At 42.3% G+C, this 24,176-nt stretch overlaps 1 protein-coding gene across 1 annotated transcript in view; it reads right to left on the reverse strand.

Moving 5' to 3' along the window:
* The window catches only part of MED12L (mediator complex subunit 12L), a 995,158-nt gene that overhangs the window by 154,243 nt on the left and 816,739 nt on the right, over positions 1–24,176 (reverse strand). Inside the window, exons 31-33 of the mRNA XM_077290760.1 lie at positions 21,321–21,482; positions 20,186–20,297; positions 950–1,039 (exon numbers count right to left, since the gene is read on the reverse strand). Of these exons, the coding sequence (XP_077146875.1) occupies positions 950–1,039; positions 20,186–20,297; positions 21,321–21,482 (364 nt within the window). The remainder of the gene's footprint in view (positions 1–949; positions 1,040–20,185; positions 20,298–21,320; positions 21,483–24,176) is intronic.

Raw genomic sequence — 24,176 nt, forward strand, 5'->3', positions numbered from 1 at the left:
AGTGTATGACTGATTGTTGTTTTATGGACAGACTATCCCACCTCAGCTGTAGATCTCTGCAGTTCATTCAGAGTGATCATGGGTCTCTTGGCTGCATCTCTGATCAGTCTTCTCCTTATTTGAGATGAAAGTTTAGCGGGACGGCCAGGTCTTGGAAGATTTGTAGTGGTATGATACTCCTTCCATTTCAATATGATTGCTTGCACAGTGCTCTTTGGGATGTTTAAAGTTTTGGAAATCATTTTGTATCCAAATCAGACTTTAAACTTCTCCATAACAGTATCACAGACCTGTCTGTTGTGTTCCTTGGTCTTCATGATGCTCTCTGTGCTTCAAACAGAACCCTGAGACTATCACAGAGCAGGTGCATTTATACGGAGACTTGATTACACACAGGTGGATTATATTTATCATCATTAGACATTTATGACAACATTGGATCATTCAGAGATCCACAATGAACTTCTGGAGTGAGTTTGCTGCACTGAAAGTAAAGGGGCTGAATAATATTGCACGCCCCACTTTTCAGTTTTTGACTTTCCACAAAAATTTTAAATAACCAATAAATTTCATTCAACTTCACAATTGTGTTCCACTTGATGTTGATTCTTCACCGAAAATTTATATTTGGTATCTTTATGTTTGAAGCATGATATGTGGGAAAAGGTTGAAAAGTTCAAGGGGGCCGAATACTTTCGCAAGGCACTGTACATACGGTAAGTTCTGTATTGTTAGGATACTGTGTGTATGACCCCATATACTGGTTTAAAGTACAACACTTGCTGTTTTCAATAAAATAATGTTTGTACAATGGACTCTAGCTAAAATAAGAATTAACAAACTAAAATAATAATTTGAGACATAATCTGCGAACAGAGCTGCTAAATATGATGGCGCCACATAGAGAACAGGAAATAAATAATAATGCAACCAGCAGTGCTAATGTTACCAAATTAAGCCTTAGCTGAAGAGCTTTGTGCATCATCTGCCGGGCTTTCACATCATCCTGATACTTCTCTTCTCTCCAGTTACTCAGAATCTAGATTTGTGATGAAGGTACAATGAGTTAAATCAATATTTGGACAGTAAACTATAACCATCACATATCCAGATAGAAATATTAACATTCAATTAATTAACCCTGTCCATTCTAACTATTCACTGATAAACCCCATTTTTGCACTAATGAGAGCCTCGTTCGCAAGGAGCTCGGCACAAAAATATCAGAGCAACAATTTAATGACATATTGGATGGGGATTTAATTAAACACATCTAGGAAAACTAAGTGTGTAATGCCAAAAGTAAATATTCAAAATGCAGTCATTAAAAACACTAAGTAGAATTGTTGTTAAAAGATATATAAAAACTGGTCAAGTAACAATTAAAACTAAGTGCACCCTCTTTGAATTTTATATAATACATGTATACTGGCATAATAAAACATTGGGTCTTTCGAAGGTCTTGGAATTAGATAAATACAACTTCAGATGATTAGCACATGTTGTTATTTATTGAATTAAAACTGCTAAAATGCAGAAGTAGTTGGAGAAAATGTAAGCACACCCCACAAATCACATGTTTTTAGAATCATCTTTATCAGCAATTAAGATTTGAAAGCACTTACCCTGCTTCCCCCTCTGGACCCAGTGAATATGTGATTACTGGGTGTAGGGAGGGATCAGGAGCTGCCGAGTCCTAGGACACCTAGCCAGCTTTGTTATACAGCCAGGAGACTATAATTTTCTTGTAGCTAATATACAAGTTCTAGTTACTAGGTAATTCAGCAAAAAAAAATATATTGATATATTAAAATGCCCCACTACCTTCTAAAGGTCTTTTAAAACTTTCTGGGAACACATTGCAATAAATAAATGAAAAAATAAATCAAAATAGTAAAAATAAAATACAGAAAAGCATAAATAAAAAAGATTAGCCTAAAAAAAGACAGTTTGGTCAGGCTATGTGGAGACCGTACAGAACTTCATCACCTTTCTGAATAACAAAGATTACAATGTGCAATTTACATCTTCCTGTCCAAATACACATATTTCCTTTTGGATATCTGTCTAACTAGTGATATTACCACGTGCAGGGATAATCTTTATGATATAGGAAAGACATTTCAGATAATACTACAGTTATGAAGAATAATGATGAGGCGGCCTCGTATTTGATATTAAGTACAACTTATAGTTTGCAGTTCAACAATATGAAACATATTTCAAAATACTTACCCATTATCAACCAAGATGCAGTATTACATTAGTTAATACAAAATGGATTAATTCATCAATTGTGACTCACAAAATGTGATATATTGCATTGAGTGTGATGTTTGTAAAAAGCGTTACATAGGCTGTCCAATTAAAAAAAGTATTGCGGAACACATTGTCAATATACTGTAGCTAGCAAGAATGGTTTATATTCAGGGGCAGTACGGCACTTTGTCAATGATCACAATACTGACATCTCCAGTTTTAAGTTCTATGGTATACAGAAGGGGACATTTCCAAAAAGATGAGGAGGTTGGCAGTGGTTACTTATGCTACGTAAAGCGTTCTGGATTTTAATGCTTGACACTAAAGTTCCAAAAGGTAAGAACCTTAAGAATGATCTTTTCTGTTACTGCCCTTACTGTTGTATAGGGCCCAGTGAGCAGATCTGATCAAGTCCAAGACCCCCTCTTGAGCTTCTGCTTGCTGGGCCTCAGGTATGATAAAGCGTTGTGTGCCATCGCTACGCCATCGGCAGCGCACACCTCAGTGCAGGGAGCTTTACTGGACCGCCACTGAACAGCCGTGCAGCTCCAAGGAAGTCCCTCTGCCTCTTCTGTGGCACACTGGTGATGACGCGTACACGATTATGTCATCGCATAAGCGCCGGCATGTACGCACGCCACTCGCCAGGACACCAGAAGGGAGCTGCCCCTGCAGGGGATCGTGAGAGGTAAGTATGGAAAACTTTTTATCAATAAAATGAATTAAATGGACTTGGGAGGTAGCAAATGATGATGAAATGAGGGTGTGGGATGGGGGCAGTGAATGATGATGTACTGAGGGGGAGCACAAATAATGATGAATTGAGGGCAGGGCAGAACTGGGACTAAAATTCAGCCCTGGCATTTGAAGGCACACAGGCCCACTTGTCACATGGTGAATATGTAATATCTTTGTGTACCTGTAGGTCACAAGGAGTAAGGTGCGTGTAACACAACTATATAACATAGTCAGAGCTGTGCCTTGTATTATAGCTCAGTCCTTTTTATTGCTCTTAGGTGCAGGTTCGGGAAAAGCTGCTATTTTACACACAGAGCTGGGTCTCATAGATAATGAAGATGATGCTGCGCACTACAAGGTGCTGCTGCAGCATCTTCATATAGCTGATGGACAGTGATGCAAAGAGTCATATACCCACTGAGCTAATATTCATCTATTTATTTTACTCACTGATATGGCGCCATTAATTCCACAGCGCTTTACAGATGTTATCTTTACTGTCCCCATTGGGGCTCACAATCTACATTCCATATGAGTCATTGGAGTGTGGGAGAAAACCAGAATACCCGGAAGAAACCCACGCAAACACGGGGAGAACATACAAACTCCTTGCAGATGTTGTCCTTAGTAGGATGTGAACTCAGGAACCCAGTGCTGCAAAGCAACAGTGCTAACCACTAAACCACCAATAATCTCTACAAATGCCAAGATCTGTGTTAACGCCATATCGTGACCATATACTGGTAGATATCAGCTCTACAGAACATATTAGAGATCACAGTACAGTTATATACACTGCTCCAAAAAATAAAGGGAACATTTAAAAAACAGAATATAACTCCAAGTAAATCAAACTTGTGTGAAATCAAACTGTCCACTTAGGAAGCAACACTGTTTGACAATCAATTTCACATGCTGTTGTGCAACTGGAATAGACAACAGATGGAAATTATTGACAATTATCAACACACACTCAGTAAAGGGGTGGTTCAGCAGGTGGGGACCACAGACCACATCTCAGTAGCAATGCTTTCTGGCTGATGTTTTGGTCACTTTTGAATGTTGGTTGTGCTTTCACACTAGTGGTAGCATGAGACGGACTCTACAACCCACACAAGTGGCTCAGGTAGTGCAGCTCATCCAGGATGGCACATCAATGTGAGCTGTGGCAAGAAGGTTTGCTGTGTCTGTCAGCATAGTGTCCAGAGGCTGGAGGCACTACCAGGACACAGGCAGATACACCAGGAGACATGGAGGGGGCCATAGGAAGGCAACAACCCAGCAGCAGGACCGCTACCTCAGCCTTTGTGCAAGGAGGAACAGGAGGAGCACTGCCAGAGCCCTGCAAAATGACCTCCAGCAGGCCACAAATGTGCATGTGTCTGCACAAACGGTTACAAACTGACTCCATGAGGATGGTCTGAGTTTCCCTACGTCCACAGATGGGGGCTGTGCTCACAGCCCAACACTGTACAGGACAATTGGCATTTGCTACAGAACACCAGGATTGGCAAATTCGCCACTGGTGCCCTGTGCTCTTCACAGATGAAAGCAGGTTCACACTGAGCACATGTGACAGACGTGACAGAGTCTGGAGATGCCGTGGAGAGCGATCTGCTGCCTGCAACATCCTTCAGCATGACTGGTTTGGCAGTGGGTCAGTAATGGTGTGGAGTGGCATTTCTTTGGAGGGCCGCACAGCCCTCCATGTGATTGCCAGAGGTAGCCTGACTGCCATTAGGTACCGAGATGAGATCCTCAGACCACTTGTGAGACCATATGCTGGTGCAGTTGGCCCTGGATTCCTCCTAATGCAGGACAATGCCAGAGAGCGCCGGATGGCCATTGGAGAGCAGGGCTGCGGAGGGAGACAGCGGGACGGCCAGTGGAGAGCGGGGCTGCTGAGGGGGAGAGCAGGGCTGTGAAGGGAGAATGCAGGATGGCGATTGTAGAGTGGGGCCGCAGAAGGAGAGAGCGTGACGGTGGATGGACAGATGGGCTGTGGAGGGAGACAGTGGGATGGCCAGTGGAGTGCGGGGTTGCTGAGGGGGAGAGCGGGGTTGTGGAGGGAGAATGCAGGATGGTGATTCTAGAGTGGGGCTGCAAAAGGAGAGAGTGTGATGGTGGATGGACAGCTGGGCTGTGGAGGGACACAGCGGGATGGGTGGAGAGCTGGGCTTTGGAGGGACAAAGCGGGATGGCTATATATAAGATCAGATGTCTATGCACACAGTATAGGATATGTCAGTGACATATTCTCCTGTACACTGTGTGCACTATGTGCACTGTGTATACTATGATATATGCACTGACTGATTGCTCCTGGACCGGGCTACAGGACATACATGATATAATATATGGTGGCTCTATATATATATATATATATATATATATATATATATATATATATATATATATACACTCACCGGCCACTTTATTAGGTACACCATGCTAGTAACGGGTTGGACCCCCTTTTGCCTTCAGAACTGCCTCAATTTTTCGTGGCATAGATTCAACAAGGTGCTGGAAGCATTCCTCAGAGATTTTGGTCCATATTGACATGATGGCATCACACAGTTGCCGCAGATTTGTCGGCTGCACATCCCAAAGATGCTCCTTACAAGGCAGGATGGATCCATGCTTTCATGTTGTTTACGCCAAATTCTGACCCTACCATCCGAATGTCGCAGCAGAAATCGAGACTCATCAGACCAAGCAACGTTTTTCCAATCTTCTACTGTCCAATTTCGATGAGCTTGTACAAATTGTAGCCTCAGTTTCCTGTTCTTAGCTGAAAGGAGTGGTACCCAGTGTGGTCTTCTGCTGCTGTAGCCCATCTGCCTCAAAGTTCGACGCACTGTGCGTTCAGAGATGCTCTTAGGCCTACCTTGGTTGTAACGGGTGGTGATTTGAGTCACTGTTGCCTTTCTATCAGCTCGAACCAGTCTGCCCATTCTCCTCTGACCTCTGGCATCAACAAGGCATTTCCGCCCACAGAACTGCCGCTCACTGGATTTTTTTTCTTTTTCGGACCATTCTCTGTAAACCCTAGAGATGGTTGTGCGTGAAAATCCCAGTAGATCAGCAGTTTCTGAAATACTCAGACCAGCCCTTCTGGCACCAACAACCATGCCACGTTCAAAGGCACTCAAATCACCTTTCTTCCCCATACTGATGCTCGGTTTGAACTGCAGGAGATTGTCTTGACCATGTCTACATGCCTAAATGCACTGAGTTGCCGCCATGTGATTGGCTGATTAGAAATTAAGTGTTAACAAGAAGTTGGACAGGTGTACCTAATAAAGTGGCCGGTGAGTGTATATATACAGTGTATGATGTCCTGCAGCCAGGCTCAGGAGTGATCAGCCTATGATCCTGTATACAGCTGTCTGCTGTGAGTTATTGCTGCAGCTTGTTCTTACACACAGATCAGGCCATGCTGGAGCCAATGACCTCACTGACAGCGCAACCAGATCTGTGTCAAGCTTCAAGCTGCGCAATAAATCTCACCCTGCCTCAGCTTGACTGCACATACCACAAGGCAAGATCCGACCCAGCCAGCGACCTCCAGCCCCGGCCCCCTGCTCTACTGGCTGACCTCATCACAGAAGCTCCTCTCATCCCGGTGGCTCGCAGGGCCACCCTCACATCATGTGTGTCTGCAATCTTGGGATGGCCGGGCCAGCACTTGTACAACTCTATGGTACAGTACAGTGCCGGGAGGCCTACAACTTCTGCATAGGGACCTGCACAGCGCCCCCTGCTTGTGTACATGATCATGCAGCAGAATTGAAATCAGCAGGGCCAAGGGAGGGGGTGGCACAGAACAGCACAGACCCACCCCCCTGGTCCTGCTGGTTTCATCAGTGCAGCATAATTGAGTGTGCACAGCAAGCTAATGCTGCCTGATGTGCACACTGAAGAGGGAGGTGACTGAGCGGCCCATTAGAGGGACCGGCCCTTCTGGCATTTCCCATAAGTGCCCAATGGCCAGTCCGGCCCTGATTGAGGGTGTGTGAAGGAGGACAGTGAATGATGATGTATTGAGGTGGGGGAGCGCAAATAATGATGAATTGGGGGTGAGGTCACCACTGGTCACTGAAGTTGAACTCGCAGCAGCTCATTCTCTCAGTGGTTCTCAGTCTGCACAGTCGCATCTTGGCACAGTCGAGGTTGAAAACTATTTATCCCCAGACATGGATTATGGCGTGGGACAGAAGGACAGACAAGTGAGGGATATGGTTGCTTTGTATTTTGGTTTTATTACAGGTGAGGAGGGATTCAATGGAATGGGCGTTGGGTGAGTATAACTGTGTTAATTATTATTTTTATTTTTTAAAGTAAAAGTGTGTTTTGTTTGTATTTTAAATAAAAGACTTTATTCTGGCTGTGTGTTTATTTACCATACAACTATAGGGTTAGTAATGTATAGGTGTCTTATAGAGGCTTCTCCATTACTAAGCCGTGGGCTTGATGTCACTGGACAATACAAAGGTGACATCAACCCCACAAAAATGAACCCATCTTGCCACCACTATAAGGCAAATAGAAAGATCTGGTAAAATTGCCAGAATTGGCGCATCTAATAGATGGGCCTTTTCTGGGTGGCTGCAAGCTACTATTTTTAGGTTGAGGGGCCAATATCCATGGCCCCTTACAAGCCTGAGATTACCAGCCCCCAGCTGTCAGCTTTAACTTGGCTGGTTGTCAAAAATGAGGGGTACCACATGTTAATTTTTTAAATTATTTATTTAAATAATTAAAAAGTACAGTGCGTGAACCCCTCTATTCTTGATAGCCAGGCTTGTTAATGCTGAAAGCGGAGGGTTGCAGCAGTTGTGAGTTTTGCCTGGCTGGTTATCAAAAAAGACAGAGGAACCCAGCAATTTTTCCTTTTTTAATTTTTTATTTAGAATGCAAACACTGGCTGATGAATATTCCCATCAGCCGCTCCCCTGCTCTCACTGTTATTAGCGGCAGCAGGCATAGGCTGATGGGAGCAGTAATCAATGACCGGAGGTAAACCTGTTACCTCCGATCATAGCTGTGGGCTTACGCTATCATTTGACAGTGTGGGAACCACCGCTGTCTGACCGGCGGTAATGATTTTACCACCAATCAGAAGCAGCATTTGCTGCGCTGTCATGCACATGACAGCTTGGCAAACACTGGATATTTGGGCCCCCATTCAAGTGAATAGGGTCCAGGTTCAGGTCCCGGTACTGTTCTGGTACACGAGCCCAAACATTTTTTGAACAGTTCGTCCGGACCCAAACATCCACGGGTTCACCCATGTCTACGTATAACCTTTCCCAGATTGATGGGATGTCTAGACGCTACTGACAAGCAAACTGAAAAAACTTCTGCTCTTATAGAGGTGATCACACTTGGTGACGAGCAATTAAGAGAATTTGGTTTACAACAACAGGCTGCTAATTACCAGCTTAATTCCTGTAGAAGCAGTAAGGGTGTACTCAATTTTTCACATGTTCTGTACTTTGTTAAATGAATGATGACATGGTGTAATTTGTCTTGTGTTGTTGTTTATCTGATGTTGCATTTACCTAATTTTAATACCTTCTAAGGACCAGATGATTTATTGTATTATGTTCTGATACATAAAACCATAGCATTCAAAGAGGGTGTACTTAGTTTTTCTTATGACAGTACATAGGTTTATATATCCATTACCTAAATTAAAAAAGTTAAATGCATAGCAATATTGAATTTCACTTCCAGGCCAATTTGCATAATATGTCAGTGCTGACATGTAGGATTACTACAAAACTGGGATTACTTTTAGTAGTAAAATTGACAGGTTCCCTTGGAACAAATACAGTGGGGAAAATAAGTATTTGATAAGCTGCCAATTTTGCACATTTTCCCACCTACAAAGAATAACCTTTATCGTAGGTACACTTCAACTGTGAGTGACATTCTTAAAAAAAATCCAGAAATTCACATTGTATGATTTTTACGTAATTGATTTACGTAATTAATTTGCATTTAATTGCATGAAATAAGTATGTGATATAATAGAAAAACAGAACTTAATATTTGGTACAGAAAACTTTGTTTGCAATTACAGAGGTCAGTCGTTTCCTGTAGTTCTTGACCAAGTTTGCACACACAGCAGCAGCAGAGATTTTGGCCCACTCCTCCATCCTGATCTTCTCCAGATCATTAGGTTTCGGGGCTGTCACTGGGCAACACTGAGTTTCAGCTCCCTCCAAAGATTTTCTACTGGGTTCAAGTCTGGAGACTGGCTATGCCACTCCAGGACCTTGAAATGCTTGTGACAGAGCCACTCCTTAGTTGCCCTGGTTGTGTCTTTTGGGTCATTGTCATGCTAGAAGACGCAGCCATGACCCCTCTTCAATGCTTTTACTGAGGGAAGGATGTTGCTGGCCAAAATCTCGCAATACATTACCCCATCTATACTCCCTCCAATACGGAGCAGTCCATCCTGTCCCCTTTGCAGAAAAGCACCCCCAAAGTATGATATATCCCAATCATGCTTCATGGTTGGGAAGGTATTCTTGGGGTTGTACTCATCGTTATTCGTCCTCCAAAACGGCGAGTTGAGTGGATACCAAAAAGTTCTATTTTGGTCTCAACTGACCACATGACCTTCTCCCATGCCTCCTCTGGATCATCCAGATGGTCACTGGCGAACTTCAAACAGGCATGGACATGTGCTAGCGTGAGCAGGAGGACCTTGTGTGCCCTGCAGTATTATAATCCATGTTGGCGTAGTGTGTTACTAACGGTAATATTTGAGACTGTGGTCCCAATTCTATTTAGGTCATTGACAAGGTCCTCCCATGTAGTTGGAGTCGAGATCTTGCATGGAGCCCCAGACTAAGGAAGATTGACAGTCATCTTGTATTTCTTCATTTCTAATAATTGCACTGACAGTTGTTGCCTTTTCACCAAGTTGCTTGCCTATTGTTCTGTAGCCCATCCCAGCCTTGTGCACGTCTACAATCTTGTCCCTAGTGTCCTTAGACAGCTCTTTGGTTTTGGCCATGTTGTAGAGGTTGGAGTGTGATTGATTAATTGTGTGGACAGGTGTCTTTTATACCAGTAATGAGTTAAAACAGGTGCAATTAATACAGGTAATGAGTGCAGAATAGGAGGGCTTCTTAAAGAAAAACTAACAGGCTTGTGAGAGCCATGATTCTTGCTAGTTAGTAGGTGACCAAATACTTATTTAATTCAATAAAAAGCTATTTAATTATGTAAAAATAATAAAATGTGATTTTCTATTTTTAATTTTGTCCTTCACAGTTGAATTGTACCTACGATAAACATTACAGACTCCTCCATTCTTTTTAAGTGGGAAAACGTGCAAAATCAGCAGTGTGTCAAATACTTATTTTCCCCACTATATAGTTTAAAGCATAATCTTGTCTTTAACTTTTCAAGTGTGCTCACCCTTCTGGGAAGGTTTTACAGTTATTATTAACTTTCCATGATATGAACTGCTGATAGGAGAGAAGACTTTAACTAAACAGGGATTGTCTCTGCATTGGGCCATGCTATAAAATGAGCATCCTTCTAATTATTTTCTTGTACTGTACTCATAAACTATAAATAAATGTATCATATATGTCGAAATGCCAAATTTAGCTTTTACTATGTCTGAAAATATTAACAAGGCAAACTGGGCAGGATCCATGCTTAATGTATGAGGCTGTGTGCACACGATGCGGATTTGCTGCGGATCCGCAGTGGATTTTTCCGCGCAGAAACGTTGCAGTTATTTAATGGGGAAAAAAAAGCTGTGCAGACGGTGCTGAAAAATCAGTGCGGAATTGCTGTGGATTTCAAAGAAGTGCATGTCACTTTTTTTGTGCGGATCTGCAGCGTTTCTGCAACCCCCATGTTAAAATTCCGCAGTGCCAAAAACAGCAGAAAATCAGCACAAGATCGCCAGCAATTCTGCATAAAAACCACACAAAATCCACATATAAACCGCGGCAAATCCACGGCTGCGGATTCTGCTAGGAGATGCGGATTTTGTGCAGAAAATTCTGCACCTCTTTTCTTACGTGTGCACATAGCCTTACCCAACTTCTCACTATACCTACTATTATTTTTATAACTAGTAAAGAAATACTTGCTTTATTACCTTGTCTAGGGAGCTTTGATAGAATGGTGATCAGATTGATATAGACGAAACAACTGGCGCCTGCTTTTTATGGAACGCTTTAATGTTACTTTATTAGGCAGTGCTGGATTGTATTAAAACAGCACCATCTACTGGGTGACCTATGAAATGCACAGTAACTTATTTCCCACCTCTACAAAATGTCCAGCAGAATGTTTTAGATTTTACAAATTATTTCACAGCAACAATTAGGGTCCTTAAATATGCTGCTGCTACCAAAAGAAATTATGTTTAAAGTAGACCCAAGTATTACTCATAAATTGACATTCATTTGGTTGATTTGTTACCTGCTTCTATGCAAGGTAAAGATATTTATCCGAAGTAGTCATTTTGTCTGAAAGAGTTAGTGGCTTAACTAGAGTCCGATGGGCCCCGGTGCAAATTTATACCTGGGCACCCCACACCACCGCCTAACCCTTCCGCCCCACAGGTTGGTCAGATCTATGGGCTCTTATAGAATTCTAAATCCTATAAGGACATTCAAGTTGCCCTCATTATGTAGTAATGTCCCCCCATCCTGAGCTCTTCCTGGTATATACTGTATGTCCCCCCATCCTAAGTTCCTTCCTGGTATTTATGTTCCCCATCCTGGACAGAGTCCCCAAACTGTATACGTCCACTATTCTGCTGCTGTTCTTTAATGCATAGAAAGAAAATAAATGAACAATGCACTTCCTCTTCCTTGTTGTGCAGCATCCTCTTCTGAAGCCGGCAGCTGATTTCAGCGTGCAAGCAACATGAACACATCATGTCACTGCCATGCGCCCCCAGTCACGAGCACACCAAGGTCAACTTCTGGCCTCTGATTGGCTGGCAGCATATATTGCAGACCATGTACACCACAATACACTTCAGCTGAATGGGTGTCGACTGGCCCCTCACCTGCATGGGTCCAGTCACAGTCGTGACTTCCGCGACCACCCTGGATACAGTACTGTGCACAAGTTTTAGGAGGGCGTACAAAAAATGGTGAATTGGTAAGAATTCTTTAAAAAATTGAAGTGTTAATATTTTTTATCAATTAATAAAATGCAAAGTGAATGAACAAAATATAAATCCAAATTATGTTAATACTTGGTCTTCAAACAGCATTAAAGCATCAGACATTTTAGGCACTCTTACATACAGTTATTGAAGGAGCTCAGCAGGTAGGTTGGTTCAAACATTTTGGATAACTAACCACAGATCTGTGGATTCAGGCTTGCACAAATCCTTCTGTCTGTTCATGTAATCCTCAGCCTCGGTGATGTTGAGATCCAGGCTCTGTAGTGGCCATGTCATCACTTCCGGAACTCCTTGCTCTTTGCACTGAAGACAGTACCTAATGACATTGGTGGTATATTTGGGGTTGACATCCTGCTGAATAATATATTTTGAGCCAATCACATTCTTCCTTGAGGGAATTGCTTGATGAGCATGTAAGGAAGTGGACAAGAGAAAAGAATACAGTTGAAGTCGATCCCTCTCTGAGTAATTGCATATCAACACCACCATCTGCTGATCAAAGGCAAAAGTGCAGTATCTGCAGTGATGAGTCTAGCATCCTTGTCGGCCAGTGCACTACCAAGGGAATAGTGAAGTGACAATCAGGGATTAGGCATGTGATGACCGCGGGGGGAAGGACCTGCTTAGGGCATTAGGTAAGTTTAGGGACAGTCACAGGTTGGAGTTCAGGAGGTACCCCAACCCTTGTTCCCTACGGTTAGGGCCTTCCTCACCACATTTCATCCCATTGTTAGTATATGTTATGTCATCAGCTGCAATTAACTGTGTCAGTCTTGACATTATCACTGACCCATACCTTTTTCCGGTGAACCCATGGCTCAGGCTGAGGCTTTTGCTCGCCTGATCCAGACCCTCATGGATGAGGTTACCGAGTTGAGGACTCACGTCGTGCTGCAGATTCAGCAGGTGACGGGGTTCTTGGTCTCGACTCAAGTCCTGGCTCAATGGGAACCCAAAATATTTCTCCCTGACAGATTTTCTGTAGGGAAAGATAAATTTATGGTCTTCAAAGAAGACTGTAAGTTATATTTCAGGCTTTGCCCTCATTCTTCATGGAGTGAGGAACAGCGTGTGGGGATTATAGTCTCTCTTCTCAAGGGTGATCCCCAATCCTGAGCCTTCTCCCTGCAGACCGATTCACCATCTTTGTGGTCGGTGGATGAGTTTTTCACGGCATTGGTGCTGATGTATGGAGATCCTGATGGTGACTCCCTGACTGATTCTAGACTCCATAAAATCAAGCAGGAGGGCAGGCCGGCTGAAGAGTACTGCTCAGAGTTTCGGAGATGGGCCACTGACAAGCAGTGGAATGACCCTGCTCTTAGGAGCGATTTCTGTCAGGGTCTGTCAGCTAGGTTTCAGGATACTCTGGTGCAGTATGCTACCCTTGGGTCATTGGAGGCTGCCATGGCCCTTGCTATCTGGGTGGATAGATGCCTCAGGGAGAGACATACACCAAATCTATCCCCTGTTGTTCTTTCTAGCGAGGAGGACACACTGGTGTAGACAGACGAACCCATGCAGGGGGAGGAGCCTCCTCTCAAACTAGGTTGCCTGCTGTTTTCAGGGACAGGTCCATGTTTTTTCTGTGTTCTGACTGATCATTCATTACATCAATGTCTGCCCAGCTCACACCAAAGTATGTACTTCATCACAAAAGCCACATTCCCATGGTTGTGTGGAGGGAGATGACCAGGGTGTGTACATTTCCTCAACCTTTACGTCTCAGTGTACCATTCCGGCTGAAGTGGTGGTTGGTGGTGAAACTGAGACTATACCGGTTCTTGTGGATAGTGGAGCTGGGGTCAATTTGGTGGATTCTCGCTTTATTCAAACCCATTGTCTTATCGGTAGGATGCTGGTGAGATCCCTTACTGTTTGGGCAATGTTCCTCTCAGCCAGGGGAGTGTGACCCAAGTGATAGATAATATTAATATATATAGGGACTCTTCATGAAGAGTCCATGTCATGCTACGTCTTGAAGGGTATGCCAACTCCCATTGTCTTAGGCTTTCCCTGGCTGAAGAGTCACAATCTGGTCATAGATTGGCGGTCCAGGGAAGTTGTTAGTTTGGACCAGTCTTGTAAGGACAATTGCCTGGGAGCTACGATCTATGCCATCCTTCTCAAACCTACCCCTTCTTCTCCATAGGTGGCAGCTAAGATGCTACCAGGGGGGAGGGGCAAGACTCAACCTCACCACAAGTAAACCATGAGTCTCGAAGTCCTCTCAGGAGATGGTATCAGTAGAGGGTGGTGGTTCCATCTGTATATAGCAAAAATAGATTTTCCTTTTTGTGCTATTTAAATAAATAGTGTTGGTTAAGTACCACGGTCTCCTCATTGTCTGCACTGTTGCATCTAAGTTACCTGCTTACAAGCGAGGATCTGACTGTATTCCTCAACATTCAGAACACCAAGAAATGGCACCATTGAGGATAATAGATGCAGTGATTAGCCAAGGAAATTTAGTGCTGAAGACACACATCATGCTTACTTCCTTTTTAAATCAGAAGATATTGAGCACTGACATAATTTCAGAACTAGCAGCAACTAGTGGGACTCACTGTACCTATCTACATATTGAAGAAATCTGGATGAAGAGTTATTTATCCCAAAAGCCAAACCCTCAGTATGAGAACATGGTTAAGTGACTCAACTATGCACAAAAACAGGAGGAAATGGCATACAGAAAATTGGCAGCAGGTGCTGTGGCTGATAAATTAAAATGTGAAATATTTAGCTGTACCAGAAGGCAATTTGTTAGCTGAAGGACAGAGGAGCAGTTCAATAATAATTGTCGTCAGGCAACAATTAAGCATGGTGGAGGCTTCTCGAAAGTTTGGGGCTGCATTTCAGCAAACAGAGATGGGGATTTAGTCAGGATTAATCCCTTAAGCCCTGAAGGTGGTTTGCACGTTAATGACGGGCCAATTTTTACAATTCTGACCACTGTCCCTTTATGAGGTTATAACTCTGGAATGCTTCAACAGATCCTGGTGATTCGGACAATGTTTTCTCAAGACATATTATACTTCATGATAGTGGTAAAATTTCTTTAATATTACCTGCGTTTATTTGTGAAAAAATGGAAATTTGGCAAAAATTTTGAAAATTTCACAATTTTCCAAATTTGAATTTTTATGCCCTTAAATCACAGAGATATGTCACACAAAATACTTAATAAGTAACATTTCCCACATGTCTTCTTTACATCAGCACAATATTGGAACCAACATTTTTTTTGTTAGGGAGTTAAAAGGGTTAAAAGTTGACCAGCAATTTCTCATTTTTACAACACCATTTTTTTTTTACGGTCCACGTCACATTTGAAGTCATTTTGAGGGGTCTATATGATATAAAATACCCAAGTGTGACACCATTCTAAAAACTGCACCCCTCAAGGTGCTCAAAACCACATTCAAGAAGTTTATTAACCCTTCAGGTGTTTCACAGGAATTTTTGGAATGTTTAAAAAAAATGAACATTTAATTTTTTTTCACAAAAAATTTACTTCAGCTCCAATTTGTTTTATTTTACCAAGGGTAAAAGGTGAAAATGGACCCCAGAAATTGTTGTACAATTTGTCCTGAGTACCCGGATACCCCAAATGTGGGGGTAAACTACTGTTTGGTCGCATGGCAGAGCTCGGAAGGGAAGGAGCGCCATTTGACTTTTCAATGCAAAATTGGCTGGAATTGAGATGGGACGCCATGTTGCATTTGGAGAGCCCCTGATGTGCCTAAACATTGAAACCCCCCACAAGTGACACCATTTTGGAAAGTAGACTCCCTAAGGAACTTATGTAGATGTGTGGTGAGCACTTTGACCCACCAAGTGCTTCACAGAAGTCTATAATGTAGAGCCATAAAAATAAACAATATTTTTTGACAAAAATGAATTTTTCACCCCCAATTTTTTATTTTCCCAAGGTTACCAGAAGAAATTGTACCCCAAACATTGTTGGGAAATTTCTCCTGAATTCGCTGATACCCCATATGTGGGGGTAAACCACTGGGTGCATGGAAGAGCTCGGAAGGGAAGGAGCGCCATTTGACTTTTCAATGCAAAATTGGCTGGAATTGAAATGGGATGCCATGTTGCGTTGGGGAGCCCCTGATGTGCCTAAACATTGAAACCCCCCACAAGTGACACCACTTTGGAAAGTAGGAGCTTATCTAGATGTGTGGTGAGCACTTTGACCCACCAAGTGCTTCCACAGGAGTTTATAATTTAGAGCTGTAAAAATAAAAAATATTTTTTCACAAAAATGAAATTTTCACCCCAAATTTTTTATTTTTCCAAGGGTACCAGAAGAAATTGTACCCCAAAAGTTGTTGTGCAATTTGTCCTGAGTACGCTGCTACCCAATATATGGGGGTAAACCACTGTTTGGGTGCATGGCAGAGCTCGGAAGGGAAGGAGCGCCGTTTGACTTTTCAATGGAAAATTGGCTGGAATTGAGATGGGACGTCATGTTGCGTTTGGAGAGCCCCTGATGTGCCTAAACATTGAAACCCCAGACAAGTGACACCATTTTGGAAAGTAGACCCCCTAAGGATCTTATCTAGATGTGTTTTGAGAGCTTTGAACCACCAAGTGTTTCACTACAGTTTATAACGCAGAGCCGTGAAAATAAAAATTCTTTTTTTTCCACAAAAATTATATTTTAGCCCCCAGTTTTGTATATTCCCAAGGGTAACAGGAGAAATTGGACCCCAAAAGTTGTTGTCCAATTTGTCCTGAGTATGCTGATACCCCATATGTGGGGGGAACCACCATTTGGGCGCATGGCAGAGCTCGGAAGGGAAGGAGCGCCATTTGGAATGCAGACTTAGATGGATTGGTCTGCAGGCGTCACGTCACATTTGCAGAGCCCCTGTTGTACCTAAACAGTAGAAACCCTAACACCCTATTTTGGAACCTAGACCCCCCCAAGGAACTTATCTAGATGTGTTGTAAGAACTTTGAACCCCCAAATATTTCACTACAGTTTATAACGCAGAGCCGTGAAAATAAAAAATCATTTTTGTCCCACAAAAATGTTTTTTTAGCCCCAAAATTTTTATTTTCCCAAGGGTAACAAGAGAAATTGGACCCCAATTGTTGTTGTCCAATTTGTCCTTAGTACGCTGATACCCCATATGTTGGGGTAAACCCCTGTTTGGGCGCACGGGAGAGCTTGGAAGGGAAGGAGCACTGTTTTACTTTTTCAATGCAGAATTGGCTGGAATTGAGATCGGACGCCATGTCATGTTTGGAGAGCCCTGATGTGCCTAAACAGTGGAAACCCCCAATTCTAACTGAAACCCTAACCCAAACAAACCCCTAATCCTAACCACACCCTTAGCCCCTACCCTAACCACATCCCTAACTCCAACACACACCTAACCCTAATCCCAACCATAACCCTAACCACACCCCTAACCCTAACACACCCCTAACCCTAATCCCAACCGTAAATGTAATCCAAACCCTAACCCTAGCCCCAACCTTAACCCTAGCACAACCCTAACCCTAGCCCTAACTCTAATGGGAAAATGGAAATAAATACATTTTTTACATTTTTTTATTTTTCCTTAAGGGGTGAGGAAGGGGGGTTTGATTTACTTTTATAGCAGGTTTTTTAGCGGATTTTTATGATTGGCAGCTGTCACACACTAAAAGACGCTTTTTATTGCAAAGAATATTTTTTTGCATTACCACATTTTGAGAGCTATAATTTTTCCATATTTTGGTCCACAGAGTCATTTGAGGTCTTGTTTTTTGTGGGACGAGTTGACGTTTTTATTGGTAACATTTTCGGGCATGTGACATTTTTTGATCGCTTTTTATTCCGATTTTTGTGAGGCAGTATGTCCAAAAACCAGCTATTCATGAATTTCTTTTGGGGGGGCGTTTATATCGTTCCGCGTTTGGTAAAATGGATAAAGCAGTTTTATTCTTCGGGTCAGTACAATTACAGCGATACCTCATTTAGATTATTTTTTTATGGTTTGGCGCTTTTATACGATAAAAAATATTTTTAGAAAAAAGAATTATTTTTGCATCGCTTTATTCTGAGTACTATAACTTTTTTATTTTTTCACTGATGATGCTGTATTGTGGCTCGTTTTTTGTGGGACAAGATGACGTATTCAGTGGTACCATGGTTATTTATATCTGTCTTTTTGATCGCGTGCTATTCCACTTTTTGTTCGGCGGTATGATGATAAAGGGTTGTTTTTTGCCTCTTTTTTTTTTTTACGTTGCTTACTGAAGGGGTTAACTAGTGGGACAGTTTTATAGGTCGGGTCGTTATGGACGCGGCGATGCTAAATATGTGTACTTTTATTGTTTTTTTTATTTAGATTAAGGAATGTATTTATGGGAACAATATATATATTTTTTTTTATTTAGGATTTTTTTTTTTACACATGTGAATATTTTTTTTTTACTTTATAACATTGCCCGTGGGGGGAGCATCATGTTATGGGGTCAGGTCGCTGATATGACACTTTGCAGAGTACTGTGTCAGATCAGTGATCTGACAAGCAGGGCTGCAGGCTTACCAGCGCTTGCTCTGAGCAGGCGCTTGGTAAGCCACCTCCCTGCAGGACCCCAATGCAGCCCCATGGCCATTTTGGATCTGGAGCCTGCGGTGAGAAATAGGTAGGAGACCCTCGGAGCAACTTGATCACATCACTTTGCTCCGAGGGTCTCAGGGAAGCCCACAGGGAGCCCCCTCCCTGCGCAATGCTTTCCTATACCGCCGGAACACTGTGATCATGTTTGAGCGCAGTGTGCCGGGGATTAATGTGCAAGGGGTGGTCACATAGTGCCGGATGTCAGCTGCGATAGTCAGCTGACACCTGGCTGCGATCGGCCGCGCTCCCCCCCGTGAGCGCAGCTGATCGCGCTGGACGTACTATCCCGTCACTGGGAATTAAGTCCCAGGTCACCTTGATGGGATAGTGCGTCCAATGGAATTAAGGGGTTAATGGTGTCCTCAGTGCTGAGAAATACAGGCAGATATTGATCCATCATGCGATACCACCAGGGAGGGATCTAATTGGCTCCAAATTTATTCAGCAGCAGGACAATGACCCCAAACATACAGCCAATGTCATTTAAAACTGTGTTCAGTGTACAGAAAAACAAGGAGTTCTGGAAGTGATGATATGGCCTCCACAGATCCCTGATCTCAACATCATCGAGTCTTTGTGGGATTACATGAAGAGACAGAAGGTTTTGTGCAAGCCTACAACTACAGAAGATCTGTGCTTAGCTCTCCAAGATATTAGGAACAAATCTCTCTGCTGAGTTCCTTTGAAAACTGTCTGCAAGTTTACCTAGAAGAATTGATGCTTTATTTTATTTTGAAGGCAAAAGGAAGTCACACTAAATATTGATTTGATTTACTGTAGATTTTTTTGTTCATTCACCTTTTTTAATTGCTAAAAATACACTACTAACACTTCTATTTTTAAAAGCATTCTTATTTTATGCAGCATTTTTTTACAGACCTGCTTAAACTTTTGCACAGTACTGTACCTTCAGTTATAATTTTTATTGACAGCAAAGTGCTTTGATGTCCATACACAATAATGTACAGTATAAAATTAGAAGAGATAAACCCTGGTATCTAGTAAACCTTAAAGAGAACATGCCACCAGGTCAAAAGTGTCCAGTTTGTGCTACTTTTCAAACCCTTTTATGCCAGTTTTCTGGCATAAAACCTTTGATTACCGTTGGTGTTATAATCTATTGCCTGCATCTTCCTGAGTGAGGGATGATTTTTAGAGTACTCTACTCTGGTTAATAGAGAGGAGGTCACTGTTTTCTGCCGAGCAAAAATAATAAAAAATGCCATTAGCAATATTCTTAGTGGAGTAAGTAGAATTTTACTATTATGATGTGTTTCTTCTTGAATTTATTTCAAAGCCCTAAGGACAAGGAGATATTTCATAAAATATTTACATAATTAAGTGGATACATGGCATAAATTATATTATTTCTAGAATAATTTACCTGATTTACTTGGTTTTGTAAGGATGTCAGGAGTCCTTCCCTCTGTTCATCTTGTCCTTTTAAACAGGTGAGCACCAAGGACAGGAATGGATGCTGGCTTAGCAAAGACATGCTTCATAGGAAATACATTAACATTAGTCTCATAGTTTAGCAAAAGTCTTATTATTTACTTTTTGCTCTTTAAATTCCTGAAAAAATTTAACTCAAAACCGCTGTGGACAACTTGTAGAGATGAGCAGATCTTTTGTAATTTTGAATTTGTGAACTTCGCCAAATTTCCCCCCCCCCCTCTCAAATTTTATTTGCATCTAATAAATTCTTATGAATTTCAATACTGGGAAGTCTGTATTTGCTCAGAAAATACGTGAGGGGGTAGAGGAGAGACAGAGAACCTCCCTGACAATAAGAGCTTGCACTCTACAGGAGAGAAAGGACTCTGCTAACATTACAGGAGAGCGTGAAAGAGGACCTGCTGATCATAAGAGCTTACACGTTTCAGAAGAGAGAGACTCACCCAGTGAATCTGAGGATGGAAACGATTCTGCCATTCAAACTGTGTTCCACCGGGAATCACTGATCTGTGATGGCCCAGGTACTGACCACCACTGTACAAGGTATGATAATCCATAAGATGTCAAAACTACATGGCATTATGGGGAAACCCGAGCAGCAAAACAAAATGATGTTTGCCAGCTCTATGATGCTTCAGCAGTGTGCGATTTGGTGCTGGCTAGGTTTTTTTTTTGCAATCTGGGAATCCAATCTCAGAATGTTCGAATTCGTGTGACTCCCCGAATTTCAGAAAATTCGACTCAAACTTGATCCTACGCGGATCGATCCACTCATCTCTAACAACTTAACAAAGAGAATTGCTATGGGAATACATTAAAATACTCAGAGATTTGTGATCTCTTAATCACAGCCAGGAGAGTTTGCTATCAGTTCCATTACCACAATAGACTGAAAAATATACAAATACAGTTAACATATACAGATATTTTTTATGTATCCATAAAATTATATTACCTATTGGAACAACATTATAGTATCATCATAACGTCTCAGTAGAACACAAAGGTAATTAATGTTCCTGAGGTTTAGTGTCCCATAATATTTTGACTACTTTGTAACTTACCTTTTTTGCTTTTGCCTATCTTTTTCTTTCTTTGAGGATGACCCCAAGTGCTGTCCTTTCTCCAGTTCTTCTCCTGCTGCCTTTAGTACTCTGCCTTGGACTGAGGTAGGTAATTTAGCAATTAAAGGTGCCACAAGCCAGACACCTCTACGTTCAGAAGAGCTGCATAAAAAGAGTTATATATTGTTAGAGAACAGTATACCTCTACATAATTACTCATACAAGCAAATGCACAAAATCTTGTACATTATCATTTAACAGTGGGCATATTTATTGTTTTCTCCCATGTATTAAAAGGAACCCGTTAGAAGGATTTTCACCTTTGGTTCACCACTAACACTCTTATATATACCTCTTTCTAAGCCTTCTAGTTATGCTCTTATTGTAAAATTCCAACTGAGAAAAATAGCTTTTTAACGGCTTTGGGCACTTAATGTAGAATATCTCCACTAATGGCATCATCCCATTGTTACTGAACTGTGTCTCATTCCACTGTCACAATATCTTGGCTTTAATTCCAGCCAGAGATTTGATTCATGTGCAACCAACAAATATTTCTAGTTCTAGAAACAATAGGTTGTATAAATCTAGAATTGGGAAACAGAGCGCACAATAGGGTGATACCCTACGGAGGGAGAGTAGGTGAGTGATGGTTACACTCACCTGATGGAGTTGTGACAGGCACTACTCCTATATAGGCATGAAAAAAAATAGCTGCTGCTGCCCCGAGGCTGGTGGATAAATCCTCCCAGAGATATTGGGTCCAGTTGCATGAACACGTAGGTGGGCTGCGCTGGTGGAGTAAATCAATTCTTCAGAAAATATGATGAAAAAAAAGTATTTTTCTGCACAACACGTCTCAACAGCTTACTGACGTCTTTTTCAAGTGAGAAGATCAAATGTGTTTTATTCACTTGAAAAAGATCCTGCCACAGCTTTGAAACACATTGTGAATAAAAAGCAGTTTCCTCATTCTCATTTCTGAAGAACACACTTAGGTAGGAGAAAAAAGGATCATCCCCACGCTGCCGCAAGAAGAATTCCAAAAATTGTAGAGGTTTCAACGTGGTTTATTCTACACATTTCAGGGTTCAGGTGACCCCTTCATCAGGACATACCACAAATATTGTACTAGAGTCATAGGTATACAGGGTTTAATGTACAGTCCCTGCTTCCCCGGCGCCGGCAGCTTCTTCCTGTACTGAGCGGTAACCGTTACTGATCATTACAGTAATGAATATGTGGCTCCACCCCTATGGGAGGTGGAGCCGCATATTCATTACTGTAATGAGCAGTACCATGTGACCGCTCAGTACATGAAGAAGCTGCGGCGCCTGGGACCTGCAGGGACTGCGCCAAGAGCAGGTGAGTATAATTAGACAGCCCCCGCCCCCCCTCCCCTGCCGACCCCTGGGTATGACTCGACGAGGAGCCTCCTTGGAGCGCCGCACCATCAGGCGGCCCACTGGCGCCCCCCTGTGGGCTGCGCCCAGGGCACATTCCCCGGCTGCTCCTCTCTGGATACGCCACTGAGTTCTCTTGGTGGGCAACTTTGTGTAACGTTTGATAAGACTCTATTTGCGCTTTTGTGTCTACCTCTTTTCTCATTTCTGAAGAAATGATTTACTCAAGCAGTGCAGCCTACCTACTTGTTCATGCAACTAGACCCAGAAACAATAGGTTGGCACAGTTAGTGGCACATCAAGCTGCATGCCCCATAACTAATAGAGATGCTTTGCATAAAGAACCTTTCTTTGCAAGCTTCCTTGCATGGGTTTCCACATTAAAAGGAATCTGTCAGCAGGTTTTTGCTATGTAATCTAAAGACAGAATAAGGAAGAGGTTAAAACACAGATTTCAGCAATGGTTGTCTTATCAAGCTCGGTGGTTTTGTTTGCTGGCAATTACTGTTTTAGCACCAGGAGCTTATCTCTGCTGGGACACAGCAGTTTGCGCATGCTTATCCGACACGCCCCTCCTGTAGTAAGCATCTCATGGTCTATGGACAATGTATATAGAGATCCTGGTGTGGGCGGGGTTAGCTTTCTCAGTTCTGCAGCATTGCTAATCTAAAACTCTGAGTATGTCAAAATGGCTATAAACTAAGTGATACATTATTTCATTAAAATACTTTGTAATAATGTGTGTGTGTTTTTTTAACCATTTCATACAATTGGATTAATAATGGATAGGTGTCATAATTGACGCCTCTCCATTATTAATCTGGCTTAATGTCACCTTACAATAGCAAGGTGACATTAACCCTTCATTACCCCATATCCCACCGCTACACGGGAGTGGGAAGAGAGTGGCCAAGTGCCAGAATAGGCGCATCTTCCAGATGTGCCTTTTCTGGGGTGTCTGGGGCAGATGTTTGTTGCCAGGGGGGGCCAATAACCATGGACCCTCTCCAGGCTATTAATATCTGCCCTCAGTCACTGGCTTTACCACTCTGGCGGAGAAAATTGCGCGGGAGCCCACACCAATTTTTTCCGCGATTTAACCCTTAAATTTAATAGCTACAGCGCCAAAATTTTGCACATACACACTACTAACATTAGTAGTGTGGAATATGCAAAAAAAAGGGGGATATGAGATGGTTTACTGTATGTAAACCATGTCTCATATCCTGTCGGGTTTAGGCAGGAGAAATGAAAAGCCGGCAATTGAATTACCGGCTTTTCACATATATCGCGCTGAAGTAAATATAAATATATATATATGTGTCTCAATGACATATATATATATATATACACTCACCGGCCACTTTATTAGGTACACCTGTCCAACTTCTTGTTAACACTTAATTTCTAATCAGCCAATCACATGGCGGCAACTCAGTGCATTTAGGCATGT

The sequence above is a fragment of the Ranitomeya variabilis genome, chromosome 2 (genome assembly GCF_051348905.1).
Source record: "Ranitomeya variabilis isolate aRanVar5 chromosome 2, aRanVar5.hap1, whole genome shotgun sequence".
In the NCBI taxonomy this organism is placed as follows: Eukaryota; Metazoa; Chordata; class Amphibia; order Anura; family Dendrobatidae; genus Ranitomeya; species Ranitomeya variabilis.